Source organism: Tamandua tetradactyla, chromosome 8, assembly GCF_023851605.1.
Source record: "Tamandua tetradactyla isolate mTamTet1 chromosome 8, mTamTet1.pri, whole genome shotgun sequence".
NCBI lineage: Eukaryota > Metazoa > Chordata > Mammalia > Pilosa > Myrmecophagidae > Tamandua > Tamandua tetradactyla.
Genome location: NC_135334.1, coordinates 53,499,787 through 53,518,361, shown reverse-complemented (window position 1 = coordinate 53,518,361; position 18,575 = coordinate 53,499,787). Strand labels below are relative to the sequence as shown.

Below are 18,575 nucleotides of genomic sequence, written 5' to 3'. Positions count from 1 at the left end.
CATATACCATAATAGTTGGAAACTTCAATTCACCACTCTCATCAATGGACAGAACATCTAGACAGAGGATCAATAAAGAAATAGAGAATCTGAATATTACTATAAATGAGCTAGACTTAACAGACATTTATAGGACATTACGTCCCACAACAGCAGGATACACCTTTTTCTCAAGTGCTCATGGATCATTCTCAAAGATAGACCATATGCTGGGTCACAAAGCAAGTCTTAACAAATTTAAAAAGATTGAAATCATACACAACACTTTCTCAGATCATAAAGGAATGAAGTTGGAAATCAATAATAGGCGGAGTGCCAGAAAATTCACAAATACGTGGAGGCTCAACTACACACTCCTAAACAACGAGTGGGTCAAAGAAGAAATTGCTAGAGAAATTAGCAAATACCTCGAGGCGAATGAAAATGAAAACACAACATATCAAAACTTATGGGACACAGCAAAGGCAGTGCTAAGAGGGAAATTTATTGCTCTAAATGCCTATATCAGAAAAGAAGAAAAAGCAAAAAATTAAGGAATTAGCTATCCATTTGGAAGAACTGGAGAAAGAACAGCAAGCTAACCCCAAAGCAAGCAAAAGGAAAGAAATAACAAAGACTAGAGCACAAATAAATGAAATTGAAAACATGAAAACAATAGAGAAAATCAATAAGGCCAGAAGTTGGTTCTATGAGAAAATCAATAAGATTGATGGGCCCTTATCAAGATTGACAAAAAGGAGAAGAGAGAGGATGCAAATAAATAAGATCAGAAATGGAAGAGGAGACATAACTACTGACATCACAGAAATAAAGGAGGTAATAACAGGATACTATGAACAACTTTACGCTAATAAATACAACAATTTAGAGGAAATGGACGGGTTCCTGGAAAGACATGAACAACCAACTTTGACTCAAGAAGACATAGATGACCTCAACAAACCAATCACAAGTAAAGAAATTGAATTAGTCATTCAAAAGCTTCCTAAAAAGAAAAGTCCAGGAGGAAACGGCTTCACATGTGAATTCTATCAAACATTCCAGAAAGAATTAGTACCAACTCTCCTCAAACTCTTCAAAAAAATTGAAGCGGAGGGAAAATTACCTAATTCATTCTATGAAGCCAACATTACCCTCATACCAAAACTAGGCAAAGATATCACAGGAAAAGAAAACTACAGTCCGATCTCTCTAATGAATATAGATGCAAAAATCCTCAATAAAATTCTAGCAAATCGTATCCTTACAACACATTAAAAGAAATATACATCATGACCAAGTAGGATTCATCCCAGGTATGCAAGGATGGTTCAACATAAGAAAGTCAATTAATGTAATACACCATATCAACAAATCAAAGCAGAAAAATCACATGATCATCTCAATTGATGCAGAGAAGGCATTTGATAAGATTCAACATCCTTTCCTGTTGAAAACACTTCAAAGGATAGGAATACAAGGGAACTTCCTTAAAATGATAGAGGGAATATATGAAAACCCCACAGCTAATATTATCCTCAATGGGGAAAAATTGAAAACTTTCCCCCTAAGATCAGGAACAAGACAAGGATGTCCACTATCACCACTATTATTCAACATTGTGTTGGAGGTTCTAGCCAGAGCAATTAGACAAGAAAAAGAAATACAAGGCATCAAAATTGGAAAGGAAGAAGTAAAACTATCACTGTTTGCAGATGATATGATACTATACGTCGAAAACCCAGAAAAATCCAAAACAAAACTACTAGAGCTAATAAATGAGTACAGCAAAGTAGCAGATTACAAGATGAACATTCAAAAATCTGTAGCATTTCTATACACTAGCAATGAACAAGCGGAGGGGGAAATCAAGAAACGAATCCCATTTACAATTGCAACTAAAAGAATAAAATACCTAGGAATAAATTTAACTAAAGAGACAAAAAACCTATATAAAGAAAACTACAAAAAACTGCTAAAAGAAATCACAGAAGACCTAAACAGATGGAAGGGCATACCATGTTCATGGATTGGAAGACTAAATATAGTTAAGATGTCAATCCTACCTAAATTGATTTACAGATTCAATGCAATACCAATCAAAATCCCAACAACTTATTTTTCAGAAATAGAAAAACCAATAAGCAAATTTATTTGAAAGGGCAGGGTGCCCTGAATTGCTAAAAACATCTTGAGGAAAAAAAAAAAGAAGCTGGAGGTCTTGCACTGCCTGACTTTAAGGTATATTATGAAGCCACAGTGGTCAAAACAGCATGGTATTGGCATAAAGATAGATATATCGACCAATGGAATCGAATAGAGTGCTCAGATATAGACCCTCTCATCTATGGACATTTGATCTTTGATAAGGCAGTCAAGCCAACTTACCTGGGACAGAACAGTCTCTTCAATAAATGGTGCCTAGAGAACTGGATATCCATATGCAAAAGAATGAAAGAAGACCCATGTCTCACACCCTATACAAAAGTTAACTCAAAATGGATCAAAGATCTAAACATTAGGTCTAAGACCATAAAACAGTTAGAGGAAAATGTTGGGAGATATCTTATGAATCTTATAACTGGGGGCGGTTTTATGGACCTTAAACCTAAAGCAAGAACACTGAAGAAGGAAATAAATAAATGGGAGCTCCTCAGAATTAAACACTTTTGTGCATCAGAGAACTTCATCAAGAAAGTAAAAAGACAGCCTACACAATGGGAGACAATATTTGGAGATGACATATCAGATAAAGGTCTAGTATCCAGAATTTATAAAGAGATTGTTCAACTCAACAACAAAAAGACAGCCAACCCAATTACAAAATGGGAAAAAGACTTGAACAGACACCTCTCAGAAGAGGAAATACAAATGGCCAAAAGGCACATGAAGAGATGCTCAATGTCCCTGGCCATTAGAGAAATGCAAATCAAAACCACAATGAGATATCATCTCACACCCACCAGAATGGCCATTATCAACAAAACAGAAAATGACAAGTGCTGGAGAGGATGTGGAGAAAGAGGCACACTTATCCACTGTTGGTGTGAATGTCAAATGGTGCAACCACTGTGGAAGCAGTTTGGTGGTTCCTCAAAAAGCTGAATATAGAATTGCCATATGACCCAGCAATACCATTGCTGGGAATCTACTCAAAGGACTTAAGGGCAAAGACACAAACGGACATTTGCACACCAATGTTTATAGCAATGTTATTTACAATTGCAAAGAGATGGAAACAACCAAAATGTCCATCAACAGACGAGTGGCTAAACAAACTGTGGTATATACATACGATGGAATATTATGCAGCTTTTAAGACAGGATAAACTTATGAACCATGTAATAACGTGGATGGACCTAGAGAACATTATGCTGAGTGAGTCTAGCCAAAAACTAAAGGACAAATACTGTATGGTCCCACTGATGTGAACAGACATTCGAGAATAAATTTGGAATATGTCATTGGTAACAGAGTCCAGCAGGAGGTAGAAACAGGGTAAGATAATGGGCAATTGGAGCTGAAGGGATACAGACTGTGCAACAGGACTAGATACAAAAACTCAAAAATGGACAGCACAATAATACCTTACAGACTGTGCAACAGGACTAGATACAAAAACTCAAAAATGGACAGCACAATAATACCTAATTGTAAAGTAATCATGTTAAAACACTGAATGAAGCTGCATCCGAGCTATAGGTTTTTGTTTTGTTTTGTTTTGTTTTGTTTTGTTCTTACTATTATTACTTTTATATATTTTTCTCTATATTAACACTCTATATCTTTTTCGGTTATATTGCTAGTTCTTCTAAACCGATGCAAATGTACTAAGAAACGATGATCATACATCTATGTGATGATGTTAGGAATTACTGATTGCATATGTAGAATCGTATGATTTCTAAAAAAAAAAAAAATGGTCAGCAAAATACTGCCTAATTGTAATGTAATTATGTTGGAACACTGAATGAAGCTGCATCTGAGCTATAGTTTTGTTTTTTTTTTCTTATATATTTTTGTACTTTTTATTTTTATTTTTGTTTTCTCTCTGTGTTATCATTTTATTTCTTTTTCTGTTGTCTTGCTATTTCTTTCTCTAAATCGATGCATATGTACTGAGAAATGATGACCATATACCTATGTGATGATATTAAAAATTACTGATTGCATATGTAGAATGGAATGATTTCTAAATGTTGTGTTAGTTAATTTTTTTTAATTAATAAAATAAAAAATAAAAAATAAATAAAAAAAAATCAGAACCACCCATTACATTAATGAAAATGTATTCAATTCCTCAAGAAAGCAAATAAGTCAAATATTATTCATTGTGCAGCCATGGAATTTGAAAATAATGATAAAAGAAAATTATACCCAATATTACTGATAAGTACAAAGTGCATACTTGGGCACACACTTCTAAAAGATTTGTATGAGATTACTGGAGGACATTTTGGAAATATGTACTAAAATCCTTAAAAGTGTGCATGCCTTTGACCCATTAATTCAAGTTCTGGAAAAGAATCCTAAATAATTTATTGGTCACCTGGAAAATATGAAATCTTGCCTCAACAATTTCTCTCCCTGCTACACATAATTCATATACAAAGCAGAAGAGAAACATTTTATTTTATTTTTTCTTTTTCAAAAGAAACAATCTTCAGGAATTTAGACCACCCTCTTTCACTCTGTTGGATGATGATCTACATTGAGAGGGCCCAGCTCTTAAAATTCTCCACATTATTTCCTCTGCCTGCAATTTTTGTACATTCTCTCTGGAGGTTTCTTCGTTTATCTTATACTGTATTAGTTAGGGTTCTCTAGAGAAACAGAATCAACAGGGAACACTTGCAAATATAAAATTTATGAAAGTGTCTCACGTGACCGTAGGAATGCAGAGTCCAAAATCCACAGGGCAGGCTGTGAAGCTGATGACTCCAATGGATGGCCTGGATGAACTCCACAGGAGAGGCTCACCAGCCAAAGCAGGAATGGAACCTGTCTCCTCTGAGTCCTCCTTAAAAGGCTTCCCATGATTGGATTTAGCATCACTAATTGCAGAAGACACTCCCCTTTGGCTGATTACAAATGTAATCAGCTGTGGATGTAGCTGACGTGATCATGACCTAATCCTATGAAATGTCCTCATTGCAACAGACAGGCCAGCGCTTGACCAATCAGATGAACAGGTACCACAACTTGGCCAAGTTGACACCTGTCCCTAACCATGACAGATACTAATACAAAGAAATAATCCTCTCCCAAGTATGAAGAAGAAATCAGTACTTGGTCATCACAGCAATAGTCAGTGAGTAATTTTTGTGGAGAGTTTCTGTCTCATTTTAGAAATATATTTTCTTTCTGTCATTACCTCTACCTCTTGGTAGGGCGTGAGGGAACTGTCAGGAATGACGCTTCCTTTGTCCATTGACCTTCCTCTTCCACATTAGAAACACCCTGTTAGTCAGTATTTCATTTTGTAAGACCCATCCTAGTGCACTGGACATGGAAATGTTATGTTGGAGCCAATGCTTATCATGAGAACCCTCCAGGTTCTGCTCTTTCTTTGTGTTTTACTCCACTTATACCACAGGTCATGAGGAAACAAACAAACAGGAAAGATGTGGGGAGTTGTATTCAAGATTAAAGATATAATGAGGACTATAGAGCTCTGAGTATTTGAGCCCCTGCTCAGTTCCTTCCTCTTTTGTTTGATGCTCCCTCCAGATTCAGTAACTTGAATTCACTAAGCTCCTTCCCACCTAAGGATCACCACCACCTCCCTTCAAGCCTAAATTCAAATGCCACATTTGCCATCCTGGGGTCACCATTCACTATGTATCTCCCTAGGATCCTGGGTGTTTTCCTTCCCAGCACCCGCCCACATTGTAGCTCAGTGATCTGTTCCCTGACCAGACTTTGGCTCTCATGATGGTCGGAACCTGGCATGTCTTGTTTCTGTGGCTCCTCAATACCTAGCACATGTCAATGGGAATAAACAGCAGTGAAGGAATTCAAGAATGCATGCAGATTAACTTTCACAGTAGTAAAAAATTATTTACAGACTGAAAGTCAAAATTCTTACAGTGACAATCAGCTCAAGTTAAAATATTGTTCTCAAGTACATAGGAAGTAAAATTACCCATCTAGAGTTATATCTGGGAGTCTTACATGAATCTTAGAACAAAAGTCTTTTACTTTCATTCTGAGTTTGCAATTTATACCTAACTCCTACTGTTCTCAGTTACTGGCCTATTAAGTGCATTATTATTAATACTAAGATTTTCTAGTTCAGTTTTTCTCAACAATAGAACCATAAACATTTGGGGCTGGATATTTCTTGCACAAGCTGTAAGTGGGTGTGGGAGTGGGGGTGGGGAGGACTGTCCTGTGCATTGTAGGATGTTTGGTAGCATCCCCTGGCAGCTACCCTCTAGATGCCAGTAGGAGACCTGAGTTCTGACAGCCCAAATTATCTCCATTTGTAAGAACAAATGGTCTTCAGAAGGAAAAATCACTCCCATTTGAGAACACTACACTAGGAAAAAAAAAAAGAGAGAGAGAGATTTACAAGACCCTTAAAATAGTTTTGGTCTACTACCTGGTTCTTAAATCTGTATGAACATATAGGACAAAGAACATAAAACACCCAGTAGAAGAGCTTTATTATAAAAAGATAAGCAGAGAATAATGATGAGAGAAAAATACAAATGAATTAGTATTTTTATTATCTACAGAATTACAAATACATATTTAAGCATAGGGTAGGACATTAGGAGAAAAAAGAGCCTCTATAACGTGTTCTTACTTGTGTATAAAGAACAGTGTTACTACAAATTTACTGAGAAATGATGTCAAATTAATCTGGACATTTCCTGAAACACTGCTTTACTTGATATAAGAAACTTCCTTCCAGCTCTCTATATAAAATGTCAGTTATCCAGGGATAAAGCTAGATAACCATGCAAATCTGATATGATCATCCTTTTATGATTCTTGCAGGCTCCTCCCTTTCTGTTAATGGGGTTTTTCTCTTGATGAGGATGGTAGTAATGCAGTCAGTGATAGTTGTGTTTCCAAAATCTCTGTGAAAATGGATTGCCGGTGAGAGGAGAGACATGTGTAAATTAATGATCTTTGCCCCAGACTGAACTGAAGGATGCGGTTCCCACTGACCTCCTTTCCACATCCTAAGTGCCTTTCCTTCCTTTTCTAGTTTCTCTAGATTATTGCCTAGCTTTTCACAGATATATCCTTTCTGATTTTCTCAAGTGAGAAAACTGACTTTAGGGCCACCCTTTACAACAAGAGCAAGTTTATAGATTTGAGAGCCCCAAAAAGTTTGAAGTGTGCAGGGGTCTAGAAACCAATATGTGTTCTGTCTGGTTACCACTTCTGTTACAGAAGCCCCAGATCAATATCAAAAATTGGAAATTAATTCTGTTAAAATGATAAGAATTAGAGCCATAAAATGCTAAAGAAAACTACGTCCGAATGTGACGCTATCAAAAACCTGAGGAAACCTGACCAAAATCAAACACATATCAGCTGGGAATAAAAATACAACTTTCTGACTGTATTGAAATAGAGTGCAGTTTCCAGTCTCTATTAATAGCGTGCTATTTCACATAGTCCTGAGTCCTTGCTCACTAGGAGTTAATCAGAGGACAGAGGAGAGGAGATGCTGGGCCATCTTTTCCACTGCAGCCCCAGTTTTCTCAGCTGACATTAGTTTTGAGGATAGTTCTATAATGCAGGTAAAATTGTTTTTGTATTACTAATGCCGCCCCCTATGACTTGTTTCTCCGCATACAATTTTGTTTAAGATGTTTCTTGACTTATCTTGATTTCCTTCATTGTCTCATATTCCTTATTTTGTCCTTTATTTTATGGCTTTCCAAAGGTTCTGTCTTTGACCACTTGTTCTTCTGACTTTATGCAATCTACCAATTCATGATTTCCTCATGAAGGTTTTAAATATATAAATGCTAATGAATCATCCTCTGATTTCCTTTTCTTCCAGTTGACTATTAGCAATCTTGGCTTGTATGTTACATAGTCACATTCAGTGTCTGATGTATTTGCATTTATTCTATACCTTAAAACCTGAATGTTGCCATCATCTCCCCATGATTCAAATTCCATTTTATGGGGTCACCCTAAGCAATTTCTTCTTTTTGTCCTGCCTGGAAACAATTTCTAAATTATTTTCTTCCTACTTCATACATTTATCATGAATGTGTTTTTTTCCACCTTTCATTTTAATTTTCCAACTTCTTACTTACATTTTTACCACAGAAGCCTAAATGATCTTTTTGCCCCCAGAATTAGCTCTTTGAATTTTGTCCTCTAGATTAATATATCTGAAATATAAAACTGAACTTATTCACTTGGTGACTGTGATTCTTCTCTATTTTCTTAGGAATAAAACCCAAGCCACTTGGTATATCATAGAAGGTCCTTTATGACCAGCTGATTCTCCTACATTTTCTTCAGTTCCACATTGCACACTCACACACCTGTGATACAGTTCTACCCAGTTGCCTATAATTTCTTCATTGCACTCCACCTTATTTCTGCCTCATCCATGGGCTTATGAGCTTCTTCCCAGAAGCCCCTCCTGCTCAGGAGTAAATTTAGTCCTCAGCTCAAGCACTAATCTTCACTGGGGCACAAGACTGGGATGATAGTCCTTCCTCTGTGGTTCCCCAGTCCCTTGAGTCAATTATCAATTGTGCAATGCATTGTAACTGCGTGTTAGATGCCCCCTTCTTTAATTATTATTAATATCATGGATGTCATTTCAAAACTTTATTTTGAAAGACAGAGCCTGTTTTTATCTGTTGTCATTACGTATTCCTACCCAGGTGAGGAAATAACAGGTCCAAAACTCTAGATGGCTGTGGATCCCAAACTTATCTGCATGCTAAAATCACTTCGGATCTTCAAAAATTACTGATGCTTACGTTCCATCCTGGGGATTGTTCATGAATTGGTTTGGCCTGTGGCCTGGGCTTTGAAATTTTTTAGAGTTTCAGGTAATTGCAATGTACAGACAGGTTGGGAACCCTGCCATATGAGGTTCCTTGAAGGACATAGATGTCCTTTCCTTCACAGGAATGCCCCCACGTAGTTGCACTTGCCCCAGCCTGGGCCTGGGCCGTCACGGGTTCTCAAGAAGGCTTGACAGCATCTGAGGTAAGCGGCAGCACTCCGAGGTGTCAGCTGTAGTTTCTCTTACGCAAGTGGACCCTCGTGAGTGATCTCTCTTCATTGCTCTATTATTTTTTCAAAGAATGGGAAAACAAGGAAGTATGTGAACCTTTATGAATAAATGTATAACTAACTATTCTATTAGATGTAGGACTGAACTCATCTGATGCCTAACAAAACAAAACAAAACCCAACAAATTAATTTAACAGAGAGACTATTTCATGCTGATTTGCCATGAGTAATGCAGAAGGACTAGAGGGATACTTATGATGAATTTTTAATTTTTCAATATAGCATGTAAAACTGTATATTCATTCAGTATATATTAGCTTTTAGTTTTTAACCTTGGTTAAAAACTGAATAGATGGGTACAAATGAAGTTTAGTCACAAGATCTTTACAATTACAGGGGCAGAGATAATGACAGTTAAATCATTATCAGAGATCAGTGGAGTTGGATTGTAATTTAGAGATATCAGGTGTTTCCCTCTGCCACTCTAACATTCCAGAGAGCAAAAAGGAATATCTATATAACAATTCAGTCATCAGAATCATCCCTTAAATCCTGATTTCTTGGTTACAGAAATTGAAGTCATGTAAGACTGAACCATATTATTTGTTCTTAGGAAAAAGAAGGTCTTGATGAACTGGGAAGTGTGTTGCAAGAGACTGTGGGGAATCAAAGAGAGTGTTCATTGCCTGGATGAAGGATTGACAATTGCAGACATGGGCACTCCTTATGGCTGTAAATAGTTTAGCTTTGATAGGGATAAAAGTGTTAATACAGAAGAGAGACACAGACATTAAGACAAGGATTGTTTTCCACTCCAAGCAGTGGTGAGGAAAAAAAAATGTACATATTCAAAAGAAGATTAAGGGCATGTGGAAAAAAAGTGAGTTAATGGAAGAGAAGAGGGGGCAGAGAGACAGAGGGAGATGAAAACAGAGAGAGTGACAGGAGACAAGGACAGATGGAGAGACTGAATATTGGGCAACAGTCATCTAAAAAACGATTTCTCTAAGGAGACAGGACAGGATGGAGCCATTAAAGAAGGTGTAGGTGCAGCCTTGGGTAGGGAGAGGGAGGCACAGCTTAGCACTGGTGAGAACACAGATATTTTGGACATGGAGGTAATCTAGAAGGATGTTCTCTGTATTCCTAGGTAGACATATTTGTTGTTTATGCTGAGAGTGTAGAGTTAGTTTTTTGGTAGCTATATGAAGGAGAATGGAGTATCATGAGATTTGGTGAAGAGATGTTCTATTTTTATATAAAAATATGAAGCTTTCAGGGAAAGAATTAGAAGCGATGGTAGAGTAAAATAAATTAATGAGAAGGAAAGGAGGAAGAAAAGAAACATAATTGTTGGTTCCTTAGAACAGGGAAGCATAAAGATCTAATGTAGAACACTGGTATGTGACATGAGACAAAGCAGAATTGATGATAAAAGGAGCAGAAAATGAGCCACGGTGTATGAACTATTAACCCAGTGTTGCTGCAGGGTTTTATGAAACTGTAGAGATAGTGAGGATATCCCAAAAATATATCAATACTTCCATGAAGAAGAGCACAAATAATTAAAGAACATGTAAAAGAAGAACAAGACAATTTTCTGACAACTAGTGGAAAATGAAGCCAAAATTGTCCAGATAGGAATGTATGAGAGACTCAAGAAAACGAGCCATAAACTAGATGCAATGCTGGTCCAGGTAAGGACTGAAGAAGGATGAACACCAGCCTGCCTGAAAATCATTTATATCTTCAGAATTCTGCATTCTCTATGACCTCTATTATTTTTGTCATACAAAAGTCTCTGCCTCTCCTGGCTTTGTGGTGGCAGGTTTTTCTTTTCCTTTGGTATAGACTATAAACCCACAATTGTTCTTGTCTGTCCAGGAGAGAGAAAATTATGTGGACAGTTCATTAGATCCAGTAAAAGACCCCTTCTAAAATTTTCCTGCTACACCAACACTTGCGACCAACTGCAACAGATTGGCTTCTGAATAGATGATCATTTTTTTTGTCTTTACTCGGTACTACGTGGAAAGGTGAGTTGTATGAAATGGATTTGGTGGTCCACACACCCTTAAAAGAATTTTGAGGAAGCTTCAGTGAATCTTGTGGAATGCGTGAAATCACAGCAGCTCATCATTTTCCTCCCAATATTGGTCACCCCTAGAATATATTCTGAGTTTAAATAATGTGAGAAGTATAATTTTATCAAGTATATGTGAATAGGAAAATAACAAAGGATAGACATGAATCAGGAAAGGGAGGGATAGAATGTTCCAGTACAGTCGCAGATTCACAAGGCTGCATTGAGCAGCAGTGCCATTTTGTAATTTAAAATAAAAGCAAACACTAAGCCTTCCTCTCCTTCCATTTACCAGTACAGGAAGTCTTAGTGAGTAGGTGAGTTTTTACTTGTATCCAAGCAGTAGGAATTGCAACATTGATTAGGTTGTTTTCAATGAGGTGGGCCCTTACTTTTAGTGAGCTATTTCCTTCAATCTATATTCTTTACTAAAAGATACATAGGGTTTCTATTACCTGTGCGCAAGTGAAACTGGAGATGAGGGTGGGGATATTTTAGTTGCAAGTCTTAATGTAGATGTTGCAAGAAGACATATTATTACTGCATACTATTTTGAAAATTTTAAACATTTGAAGATTATTATTGCAGGTCTTCACTGGGAGAGGCAAACAGTTTCAGTGAAGCAGCAGTTGGAAGTGGAGTGAGAGGAGGAGAAGGGAACATCACCAGGAAGTCACTACAGAGCTGAGGCCTCATATGTAGCATTTGCCATGTTCCAAAAATCTGGCACCTATTGAATAGCACGAATTAAATCAGAATTGCTGCAAGACTCACCTAGGAAAAGTGGGAGGAAGAAACACAGTTATGACTTAGATGACGTCTTCTACCAGGTTTGAGGATTTATGGGCAGAAAATTGGATTATAAATTACAGTGTCATTCTCAGACTTCCTTAGTTCACAGAATCAAAGTCACACCCTCTGAACTTCATCATGAGGATTCTAATGCAGCATCCCCTAGACTGATAACACCTTTGGCTCTAGTCAGAGCAGACGGGTCCTTTCCTTCACAGGAATGCCCCCAAGCAGCTGCGCTTGCCCCGGCCTGTGCCTGGGCCATCACAGGCTGTCAGGAAGGCTCGACATCATCTGAGGTAAGCGGCAGTGCTCAGGGGTGTCAGCTGTAGTTTCTCCTACATGAGTGGACCCCGCTGAGTGATGTCTCTTCATTGCTCTATTATTCTTTCAAAGGACGGGGAAGCAGGGAGTTATGTAAACCTTTATGACTAAATTTATAACTAAGTATTCTATTAAGTGTAGGACTGAACGCATCAGATGCCTAACAAAACAAAACAAAACCCAACAACCTGACTTAACAAAGCATCTGTTTCGTGCTGATTTGCAGTGAGTAATGCAAAAGGACCTGGAGGGATGCTTATGATAAATTGTTAATTTTTCAATACAGCATGTAAACTGTATATTCATTTAGTATATATTAGCTTTTAGTTTTTAACCTTGGTGTTCGTTTGCTGGCCTGATTCTTAGGAGCATCTTAATGTTTTCCAAATCTGTTTATAAAGATTGAGTGCTTAAGTAATGTATATGAATATTCCCAAGGTTATCAAAAGCCTGAAAATGTGTATGTAAACAGCAGGTACAATCTCAAAACACAGGATTCATTGTCCTCTGCTGCCTATTGCACAGTGTCTGAAAACTTTTCTTTTTATCTTCTTTCTTTTTTTTGTTTCTTTCCTTCTTTTTTTTTTTTTTTTAACTTGCTTAAGCTAGGAGAATAAATCCAGTCCTTACTATTCCATCTTTGTTGGAAACCAGCATGTGTGGAGAGGTTTTCAAAACCACAAAATCAATTTTTGTTAATAGATATAGAGCTGTCCATTTTATATATTATAATCTTCAATGAGCTGTGCTAGTGTGTATCTTTCCATGAATAGTTCGTTTCATTGGGCTGTCGAGTTCATTGAGCTGTCGAGTTCATTGGCATAAAGGTTTTTATATTTCTTTTCTTCTAAGTGCCTGTGACTCTTCCTTTTTCATTCTTGTTATTACTTATTCATGTCTTCTCTTTCCTTGCTCATACCAACGAGGCTGAGAAACATCGGCTCCCTTCGGCCTGTGCAGTGTTTATTTTGCGCAGTGAGTTAGGTAAGGCAGCCTTAGCTGGGGGTTGTGGGTGGGGTTGGCATCAGATTTTCTAAATACCAGGCTCCAGACACTCGTAGCACTGGGAGGAGTGGGCCCCACTGAAGGGTAGATTTGTGAGGACTGGCTCCCCCATCGCACCCCTATATCAACAAGTACCAGGAGGGAAGCTCTAGAAACACTTTTGGGTTGTCATAGAAAAGGAGGGAGAATTGACCTAGGAAAGGGAGGAGCTCTTGGCCTCTTGGATGAGGAACGGGACAGTGACTCAGTGAAGCTGGAAGATGGGGTGAGGGAGTGCCTGGCTGGTGGCCACAAAGGTTCTTCAGGGCCCTGCCTCCACCATGCCCTCACCCCGGCTTTAGATTCTCCACCCAGAACTGAAGACCCCTAGCCCTGGCTCCTGTCCCCCATTCCAGCTCCAGTGCCTTACAAGCTTCCAAGCCAGGACTGGCAGGCATCACCAAGGGCATTTGGATAAGAGATTCCCTCCCATTTTAGTGTCTTTTGATAACTAAAATCTTAATATTTTTGTGACTAAATTGATCATTATGCTTCTTATTTGATTTGTGTTTTTCTTTCTTGATGAATCAATCTCTAACACAGATGTTGAAAAGATACTTCCCTATATTTCCTTCTTGCAATGAAGGGTTTTCTTGTCCTGTTGAACTTATGCACCTGAAATAGATTTTTGTGGATGATATGAGGTAACTATCTGCATATTTACTGGGAATTTTGCCTTTTTTGCCTACGTTCGTAATAAGCCTTCTTACTCATAAATCGGCTATCCATGTATCAGGTGAGTTTTTGGCGTTTGCTTTGGACTCTGGTCTTTCTCTTCATCCCTGCACAAATAGTCCACAGATAAGATGTCAGTGTCATGAAACCATAACATCTGTCACTGATCTTTGGGATTCTGTGTTTGATACTTTGACCCACAAAAGCACACTGTTGCTGATATCCATAATAATAACATCCAGTAACAACTGGTACAAATGTATATGTATGTGGCAATATCTTGGAATGTTCATCATATAAGGCTTTTCAGAGATTACTGTTATTTAAAAGAATCGAAAAAAATAGCATGCCTGAAAAGCTGATTGTATTATTTACTAATCCTCAAGAAATTAAGTTGAGCTCATAACCTTTTAATTGTATAATATACCATATATACAAAGCAAAAATAGATAAAAGCAATAGTTCTCAAAGCACTCTTCAGCAAGTAGTTATAGGACAGATCACACAGTTTCTCATGAACTACCATACCATCCTCTCAGATTTTTTCTTCTAGCTGCACCCAGAATATAGAAGGCCAGAAGGAATATTTTTTTTATAGTCACAATCAACTTTTTTTTCTTTTTTGTGAAAAATAACATATATACAAAAAAGCAATACATTTCAAAGATCTGCAAAACAATTAGTTGTAGAACACATTTGACAATTTGGTATGGATTACAGTTCCAAAAATTTCAGTTTTTACTTGTAGCTGCTCTAAGATACTTGAGACTAAAAGAGATATCAATTTCATGATTCAGTAATCACATTTTTTGATTAAACTCTACCTTCTCTGTATAACCCCACAATCACCTTTGATCTTTCTCCTACACTTTAGGGGTATTTGGGTATGGCCATTCTAACTTTTTCGTGTTGGAATGGACTGTCAATCAACATGGGGTAGGGAGATGTTCTGAGATGAGGTACTGGAGAGGTTGGGCCCTCTAGGTTTCAGGACTAATCTGGTCCAGGGACTCATTTGGAGGTTGTAGGTTTCTGGAAAGATACCCTAGTGCATGGAAACTTTGTAGAATCTTACATATTACCCTAGGTATTCTTTAGGATTGACAGGTATGGCTTTTTTGGAGGGGTTTGACAAGTTATGATAGGTAGCGAAGTCTAACTGAAGCTTGCATGAAAGTGATCTCCAGAGTTGCCTCTTGACTCTATTTGAATTCTCTTAGCCACTGATACTTTATTAGTTAACTTTCTTTTTCCCCTTTTTGATCAGGATGGAATTGTTGATACCCCAGTGCCAGGCCTAGACTCATCCCTGGGAGTCATCTCCCATGCTGCCAGGGAGACTTTCACCCCTGGATATCATGTCCCACGTAGCAGGGAGGGCAATGATTTCACTTGCAGAATTGGGCTTAGAGAGACTGAGGCCACATCGGAGCAAGAAAAGAGGTTCTCTAGAAGTAACTCCTACGCATACTTATAGGTAGGCTAATCTCAGCTATCTGTATCAGCCACACAACAATAAGCCTCAATATCAAGGGCTTGGCCTAGTGATTTGGGTGTCCCTAATGTTTGGTGCAGTATTAAGGGATTACCTGATGGTAAAGTTTAATAGTTTCATATTTTTTTCCTCCCATCCCTCAAAGAACATTGCCAATTGTTTTTGATTATCTGCTTAATATATTCTAGGATGTATCCAGGCATTACATTAAGCTGTACGGGATTAAAGGCCCTCATGCTTATTCTGGGCTTACTGTGTTTCAATCCACACTCATTACTTTTTGATATACCTATATTTGTAATATTTTTTTCACTTTTGCCTGTTTTGTGGTATTTTCCAATGTGCAGAAAAGAAGTGTCTTTTCTCTGTTGCAGTGAGTGATTCAAGAAATATATGACTTATTTTCTGAATTATCCACTTTCTGTTGAGAGCTTATTCTCTCCCATTAAACTTTTTCTCTATTAGAAAACATTCAATCTACCCTATCGAATCAAATGGTTTGAAACCATAGCTTGATTTCGAGGTGTAAGAAACATATTGAGACTTAATATCTTCAAATCAGCCTAATTAAGGGTTTCTCAAACTTTAGTTAAGATCAGAGTGATCTGGAAGAATTATTAAATGAGAGAATACAGGCCCAATGATGTATTTTTTTTGTATTAAGTTGGTCTTGGGTGTGACCCCCAAATTTGTATATCTGTACACAGCCCAGATGCTACTGCTGAAATTGGAACCACACTTTGATATCCATTAGGCTATCTAATTTTTATTATATATTTCCTGCAGCATTGCCTCTTCCACTGGTATAACCTATACTTTGTCATCTTCAATGGTTATCTTTTGAATATTGGCTATTCTCAAGGATTAATTAGAAATCTTTGTAACTATATGTCTCAGAACTAACATCTTTTCTTCCTTTCAGAAATGTAACTCGGTAAAGCTTCTGAATGTTATGCAGCACCACACCAGAGTTTATAGAGCAGTGCACTGGGATCAAACTTTGTTGGAAATAAGGCAATCATCTCATTCATTTCTTAATATACTCTGTTAACACATATTTGGTAAGTGCTCAGTACGTCCTAGACAGTGTGTTACATGCTGAGAATATAGCAGTGATTACAAAAGACACATCTTTTTCCTCTTGTAATTTGAATTGATACAAAAGTAAAGGTCCAGCTTTATAAAAATACCTATCTTGGTCCTGGGGTCAGAGCAGGTTTCCTTGTAAAGTATTTTTTTTTCCTGTGGGGTAAATTGATATGTAGGATTTTCTTAGATCAAGATGAGGGAGAATAGTATTTAAGATGATAACCAGGTCTATGTTGTAAGAACTGTGCATTCTTGGGTACCCAGAGCCCTGCTGACACTAGAGTCAGTCAATCCCCATTCCAGATTTGGGGGTTTCATAGCAGAAAGAATTCAGAGATGACAAGGCCAATAGGAGTAAGTCATAAAGTTTATTACACACGGAGAAAGTACATGTTAAAGAGGTTAATGTAGACGTGTTCAAGGCAGAGGCATGCCTGGAGTGGCAATAGGTGAGCCTGGTACCCAATGAAGTCTTTTCAGCGCTCTTCCATCTGGATCTTTGAACACCGGGTGTCTCTTTGTTCCAGGAGGAGATAACTATCAGAAGTTGTGGTCTGCCCTCAGGTACCCAAAACGTGTCTTTTGGGGTATGTTTAACAATCTTTCCATTCCCGTGCTTTCTGTCATTAACAAAAAGTCCCCTTCCTGCCCCGGATTTTACAAGCTTTTAGGGTTTTGGGAGATTTCTGAGCTTTAGGGGAAATTTTTGTCCCATGAAGTTTGTAGCCATGCATTAACACTTTTAGCACTGGATAAAATACCAAGGACCACAGCCATGATGCCCCATCCTACCCTGCCTCACCTGCCTAGACCATTAATTGAAATCACACATCCACAGGTATAGTCTCATAACTCCAACAGGTTCTCAAAGCAGATGAACAAACAAGGCATATATTCTAAGTAGTGGACTGTACAGATTAAAGTGAATCACAGCATCTTTCATTTTGTACTATCTTCATACTTAATAACAATAAGATTTTATTACATTAAAGGATAAGCTTAAAAGTATTATTGAATTATATTAATAGAGAAGGGATCCCCCAGATAAGGGGCTCCCAGACATACAATGAGGTTCCTGGCTTAACCCTGATCATGCACCACTAGTGAAGAAGAAAGGCCGGAGAGGGAAATTGAAGGAGCCAGGGGGGAAGCTCCACATGAGAGAACTTGTGGCAACATTAAAAAAACTCAGACTTCCAGTGTTAAAATCAAGGAACACACCAACACGGCCCAGAGGTTTCTGTATATACTGACAAACTACTGGAGCGGTGCTGAAGAAACTCTCATTGTTGTCCTCCTTCACACATACAAGAAGAAATGCTTCTTCAGATTTAATTAGAGGGCCATTCTTCCTTATCCAGGGATCCCTGCAGACTCCGAGAGCCCAGCTGCAAGAATCATCCACATCCAGCTCCCAGTAATGTTCCCCAGAGGTGAAGACCTGGGTCCCCCTTGAAGCAAAACTATTATATCTTTGAGAATTGACAGTCGCCTCCTGATGACCACCTATAGCCTTCAGACTTCTCAGATCATCAAACAGCATGCTGTTGTGATTGCATATTTCATTACTGAAGGAAATTTCCACTGTAGAATGAAGAGATTATCCCAGTCACACTCAACTTTTAAATTCCTGTGAAATGAAAAGTTCTACCCAGATTTCCACTAAAACAAACAAACAAACAAGCTGCAACCTCAGTGGCAGTACTGGCTGGAAAGTAGCAGGTTCAAGGGCTACCCAAGTATGTAAAGAAGAAACACGTACCTAGCCACAATGGAAAACAGTTCTACAAATTTAGATATAAATGGGAACATTTTCAGGCCAACTTCTGGTTCATTACGTTTCATGGCACAGATGAAACTGAAG

General features: G+C 37.9%; 1 protein-coding gene and 1 pseudogene across 1 annotated transcript in view; one reads left to right on the top strand and one right to left on the bottom strand.

Annotated features, from left to right (window-relative positions):
• Positions 1–18,575, top strand: part of LOC143645098 (tripartite motif-containing protein 43-like) — a 292,475-nt pseudogene that overhangs the window by 176,494 nt on the left and 97,406 nt on the right.
• Positions 17,802–18,575, bottom strand: part of LOC143644381 (tripartite motif-containing protein 43-like) — a 273,323-nt gene continuing 272,549 nt past the window's right edge. The window contains exon 7 of the mRNA XM_077113310.1: positions 17,802–18,295. Coding sequence (XP_076969425.1) covers positions 17,802–18,295 — 494 coding nt within the window. The remainder of the gene's footprint in view (positions 18,296–18,575) is intronic.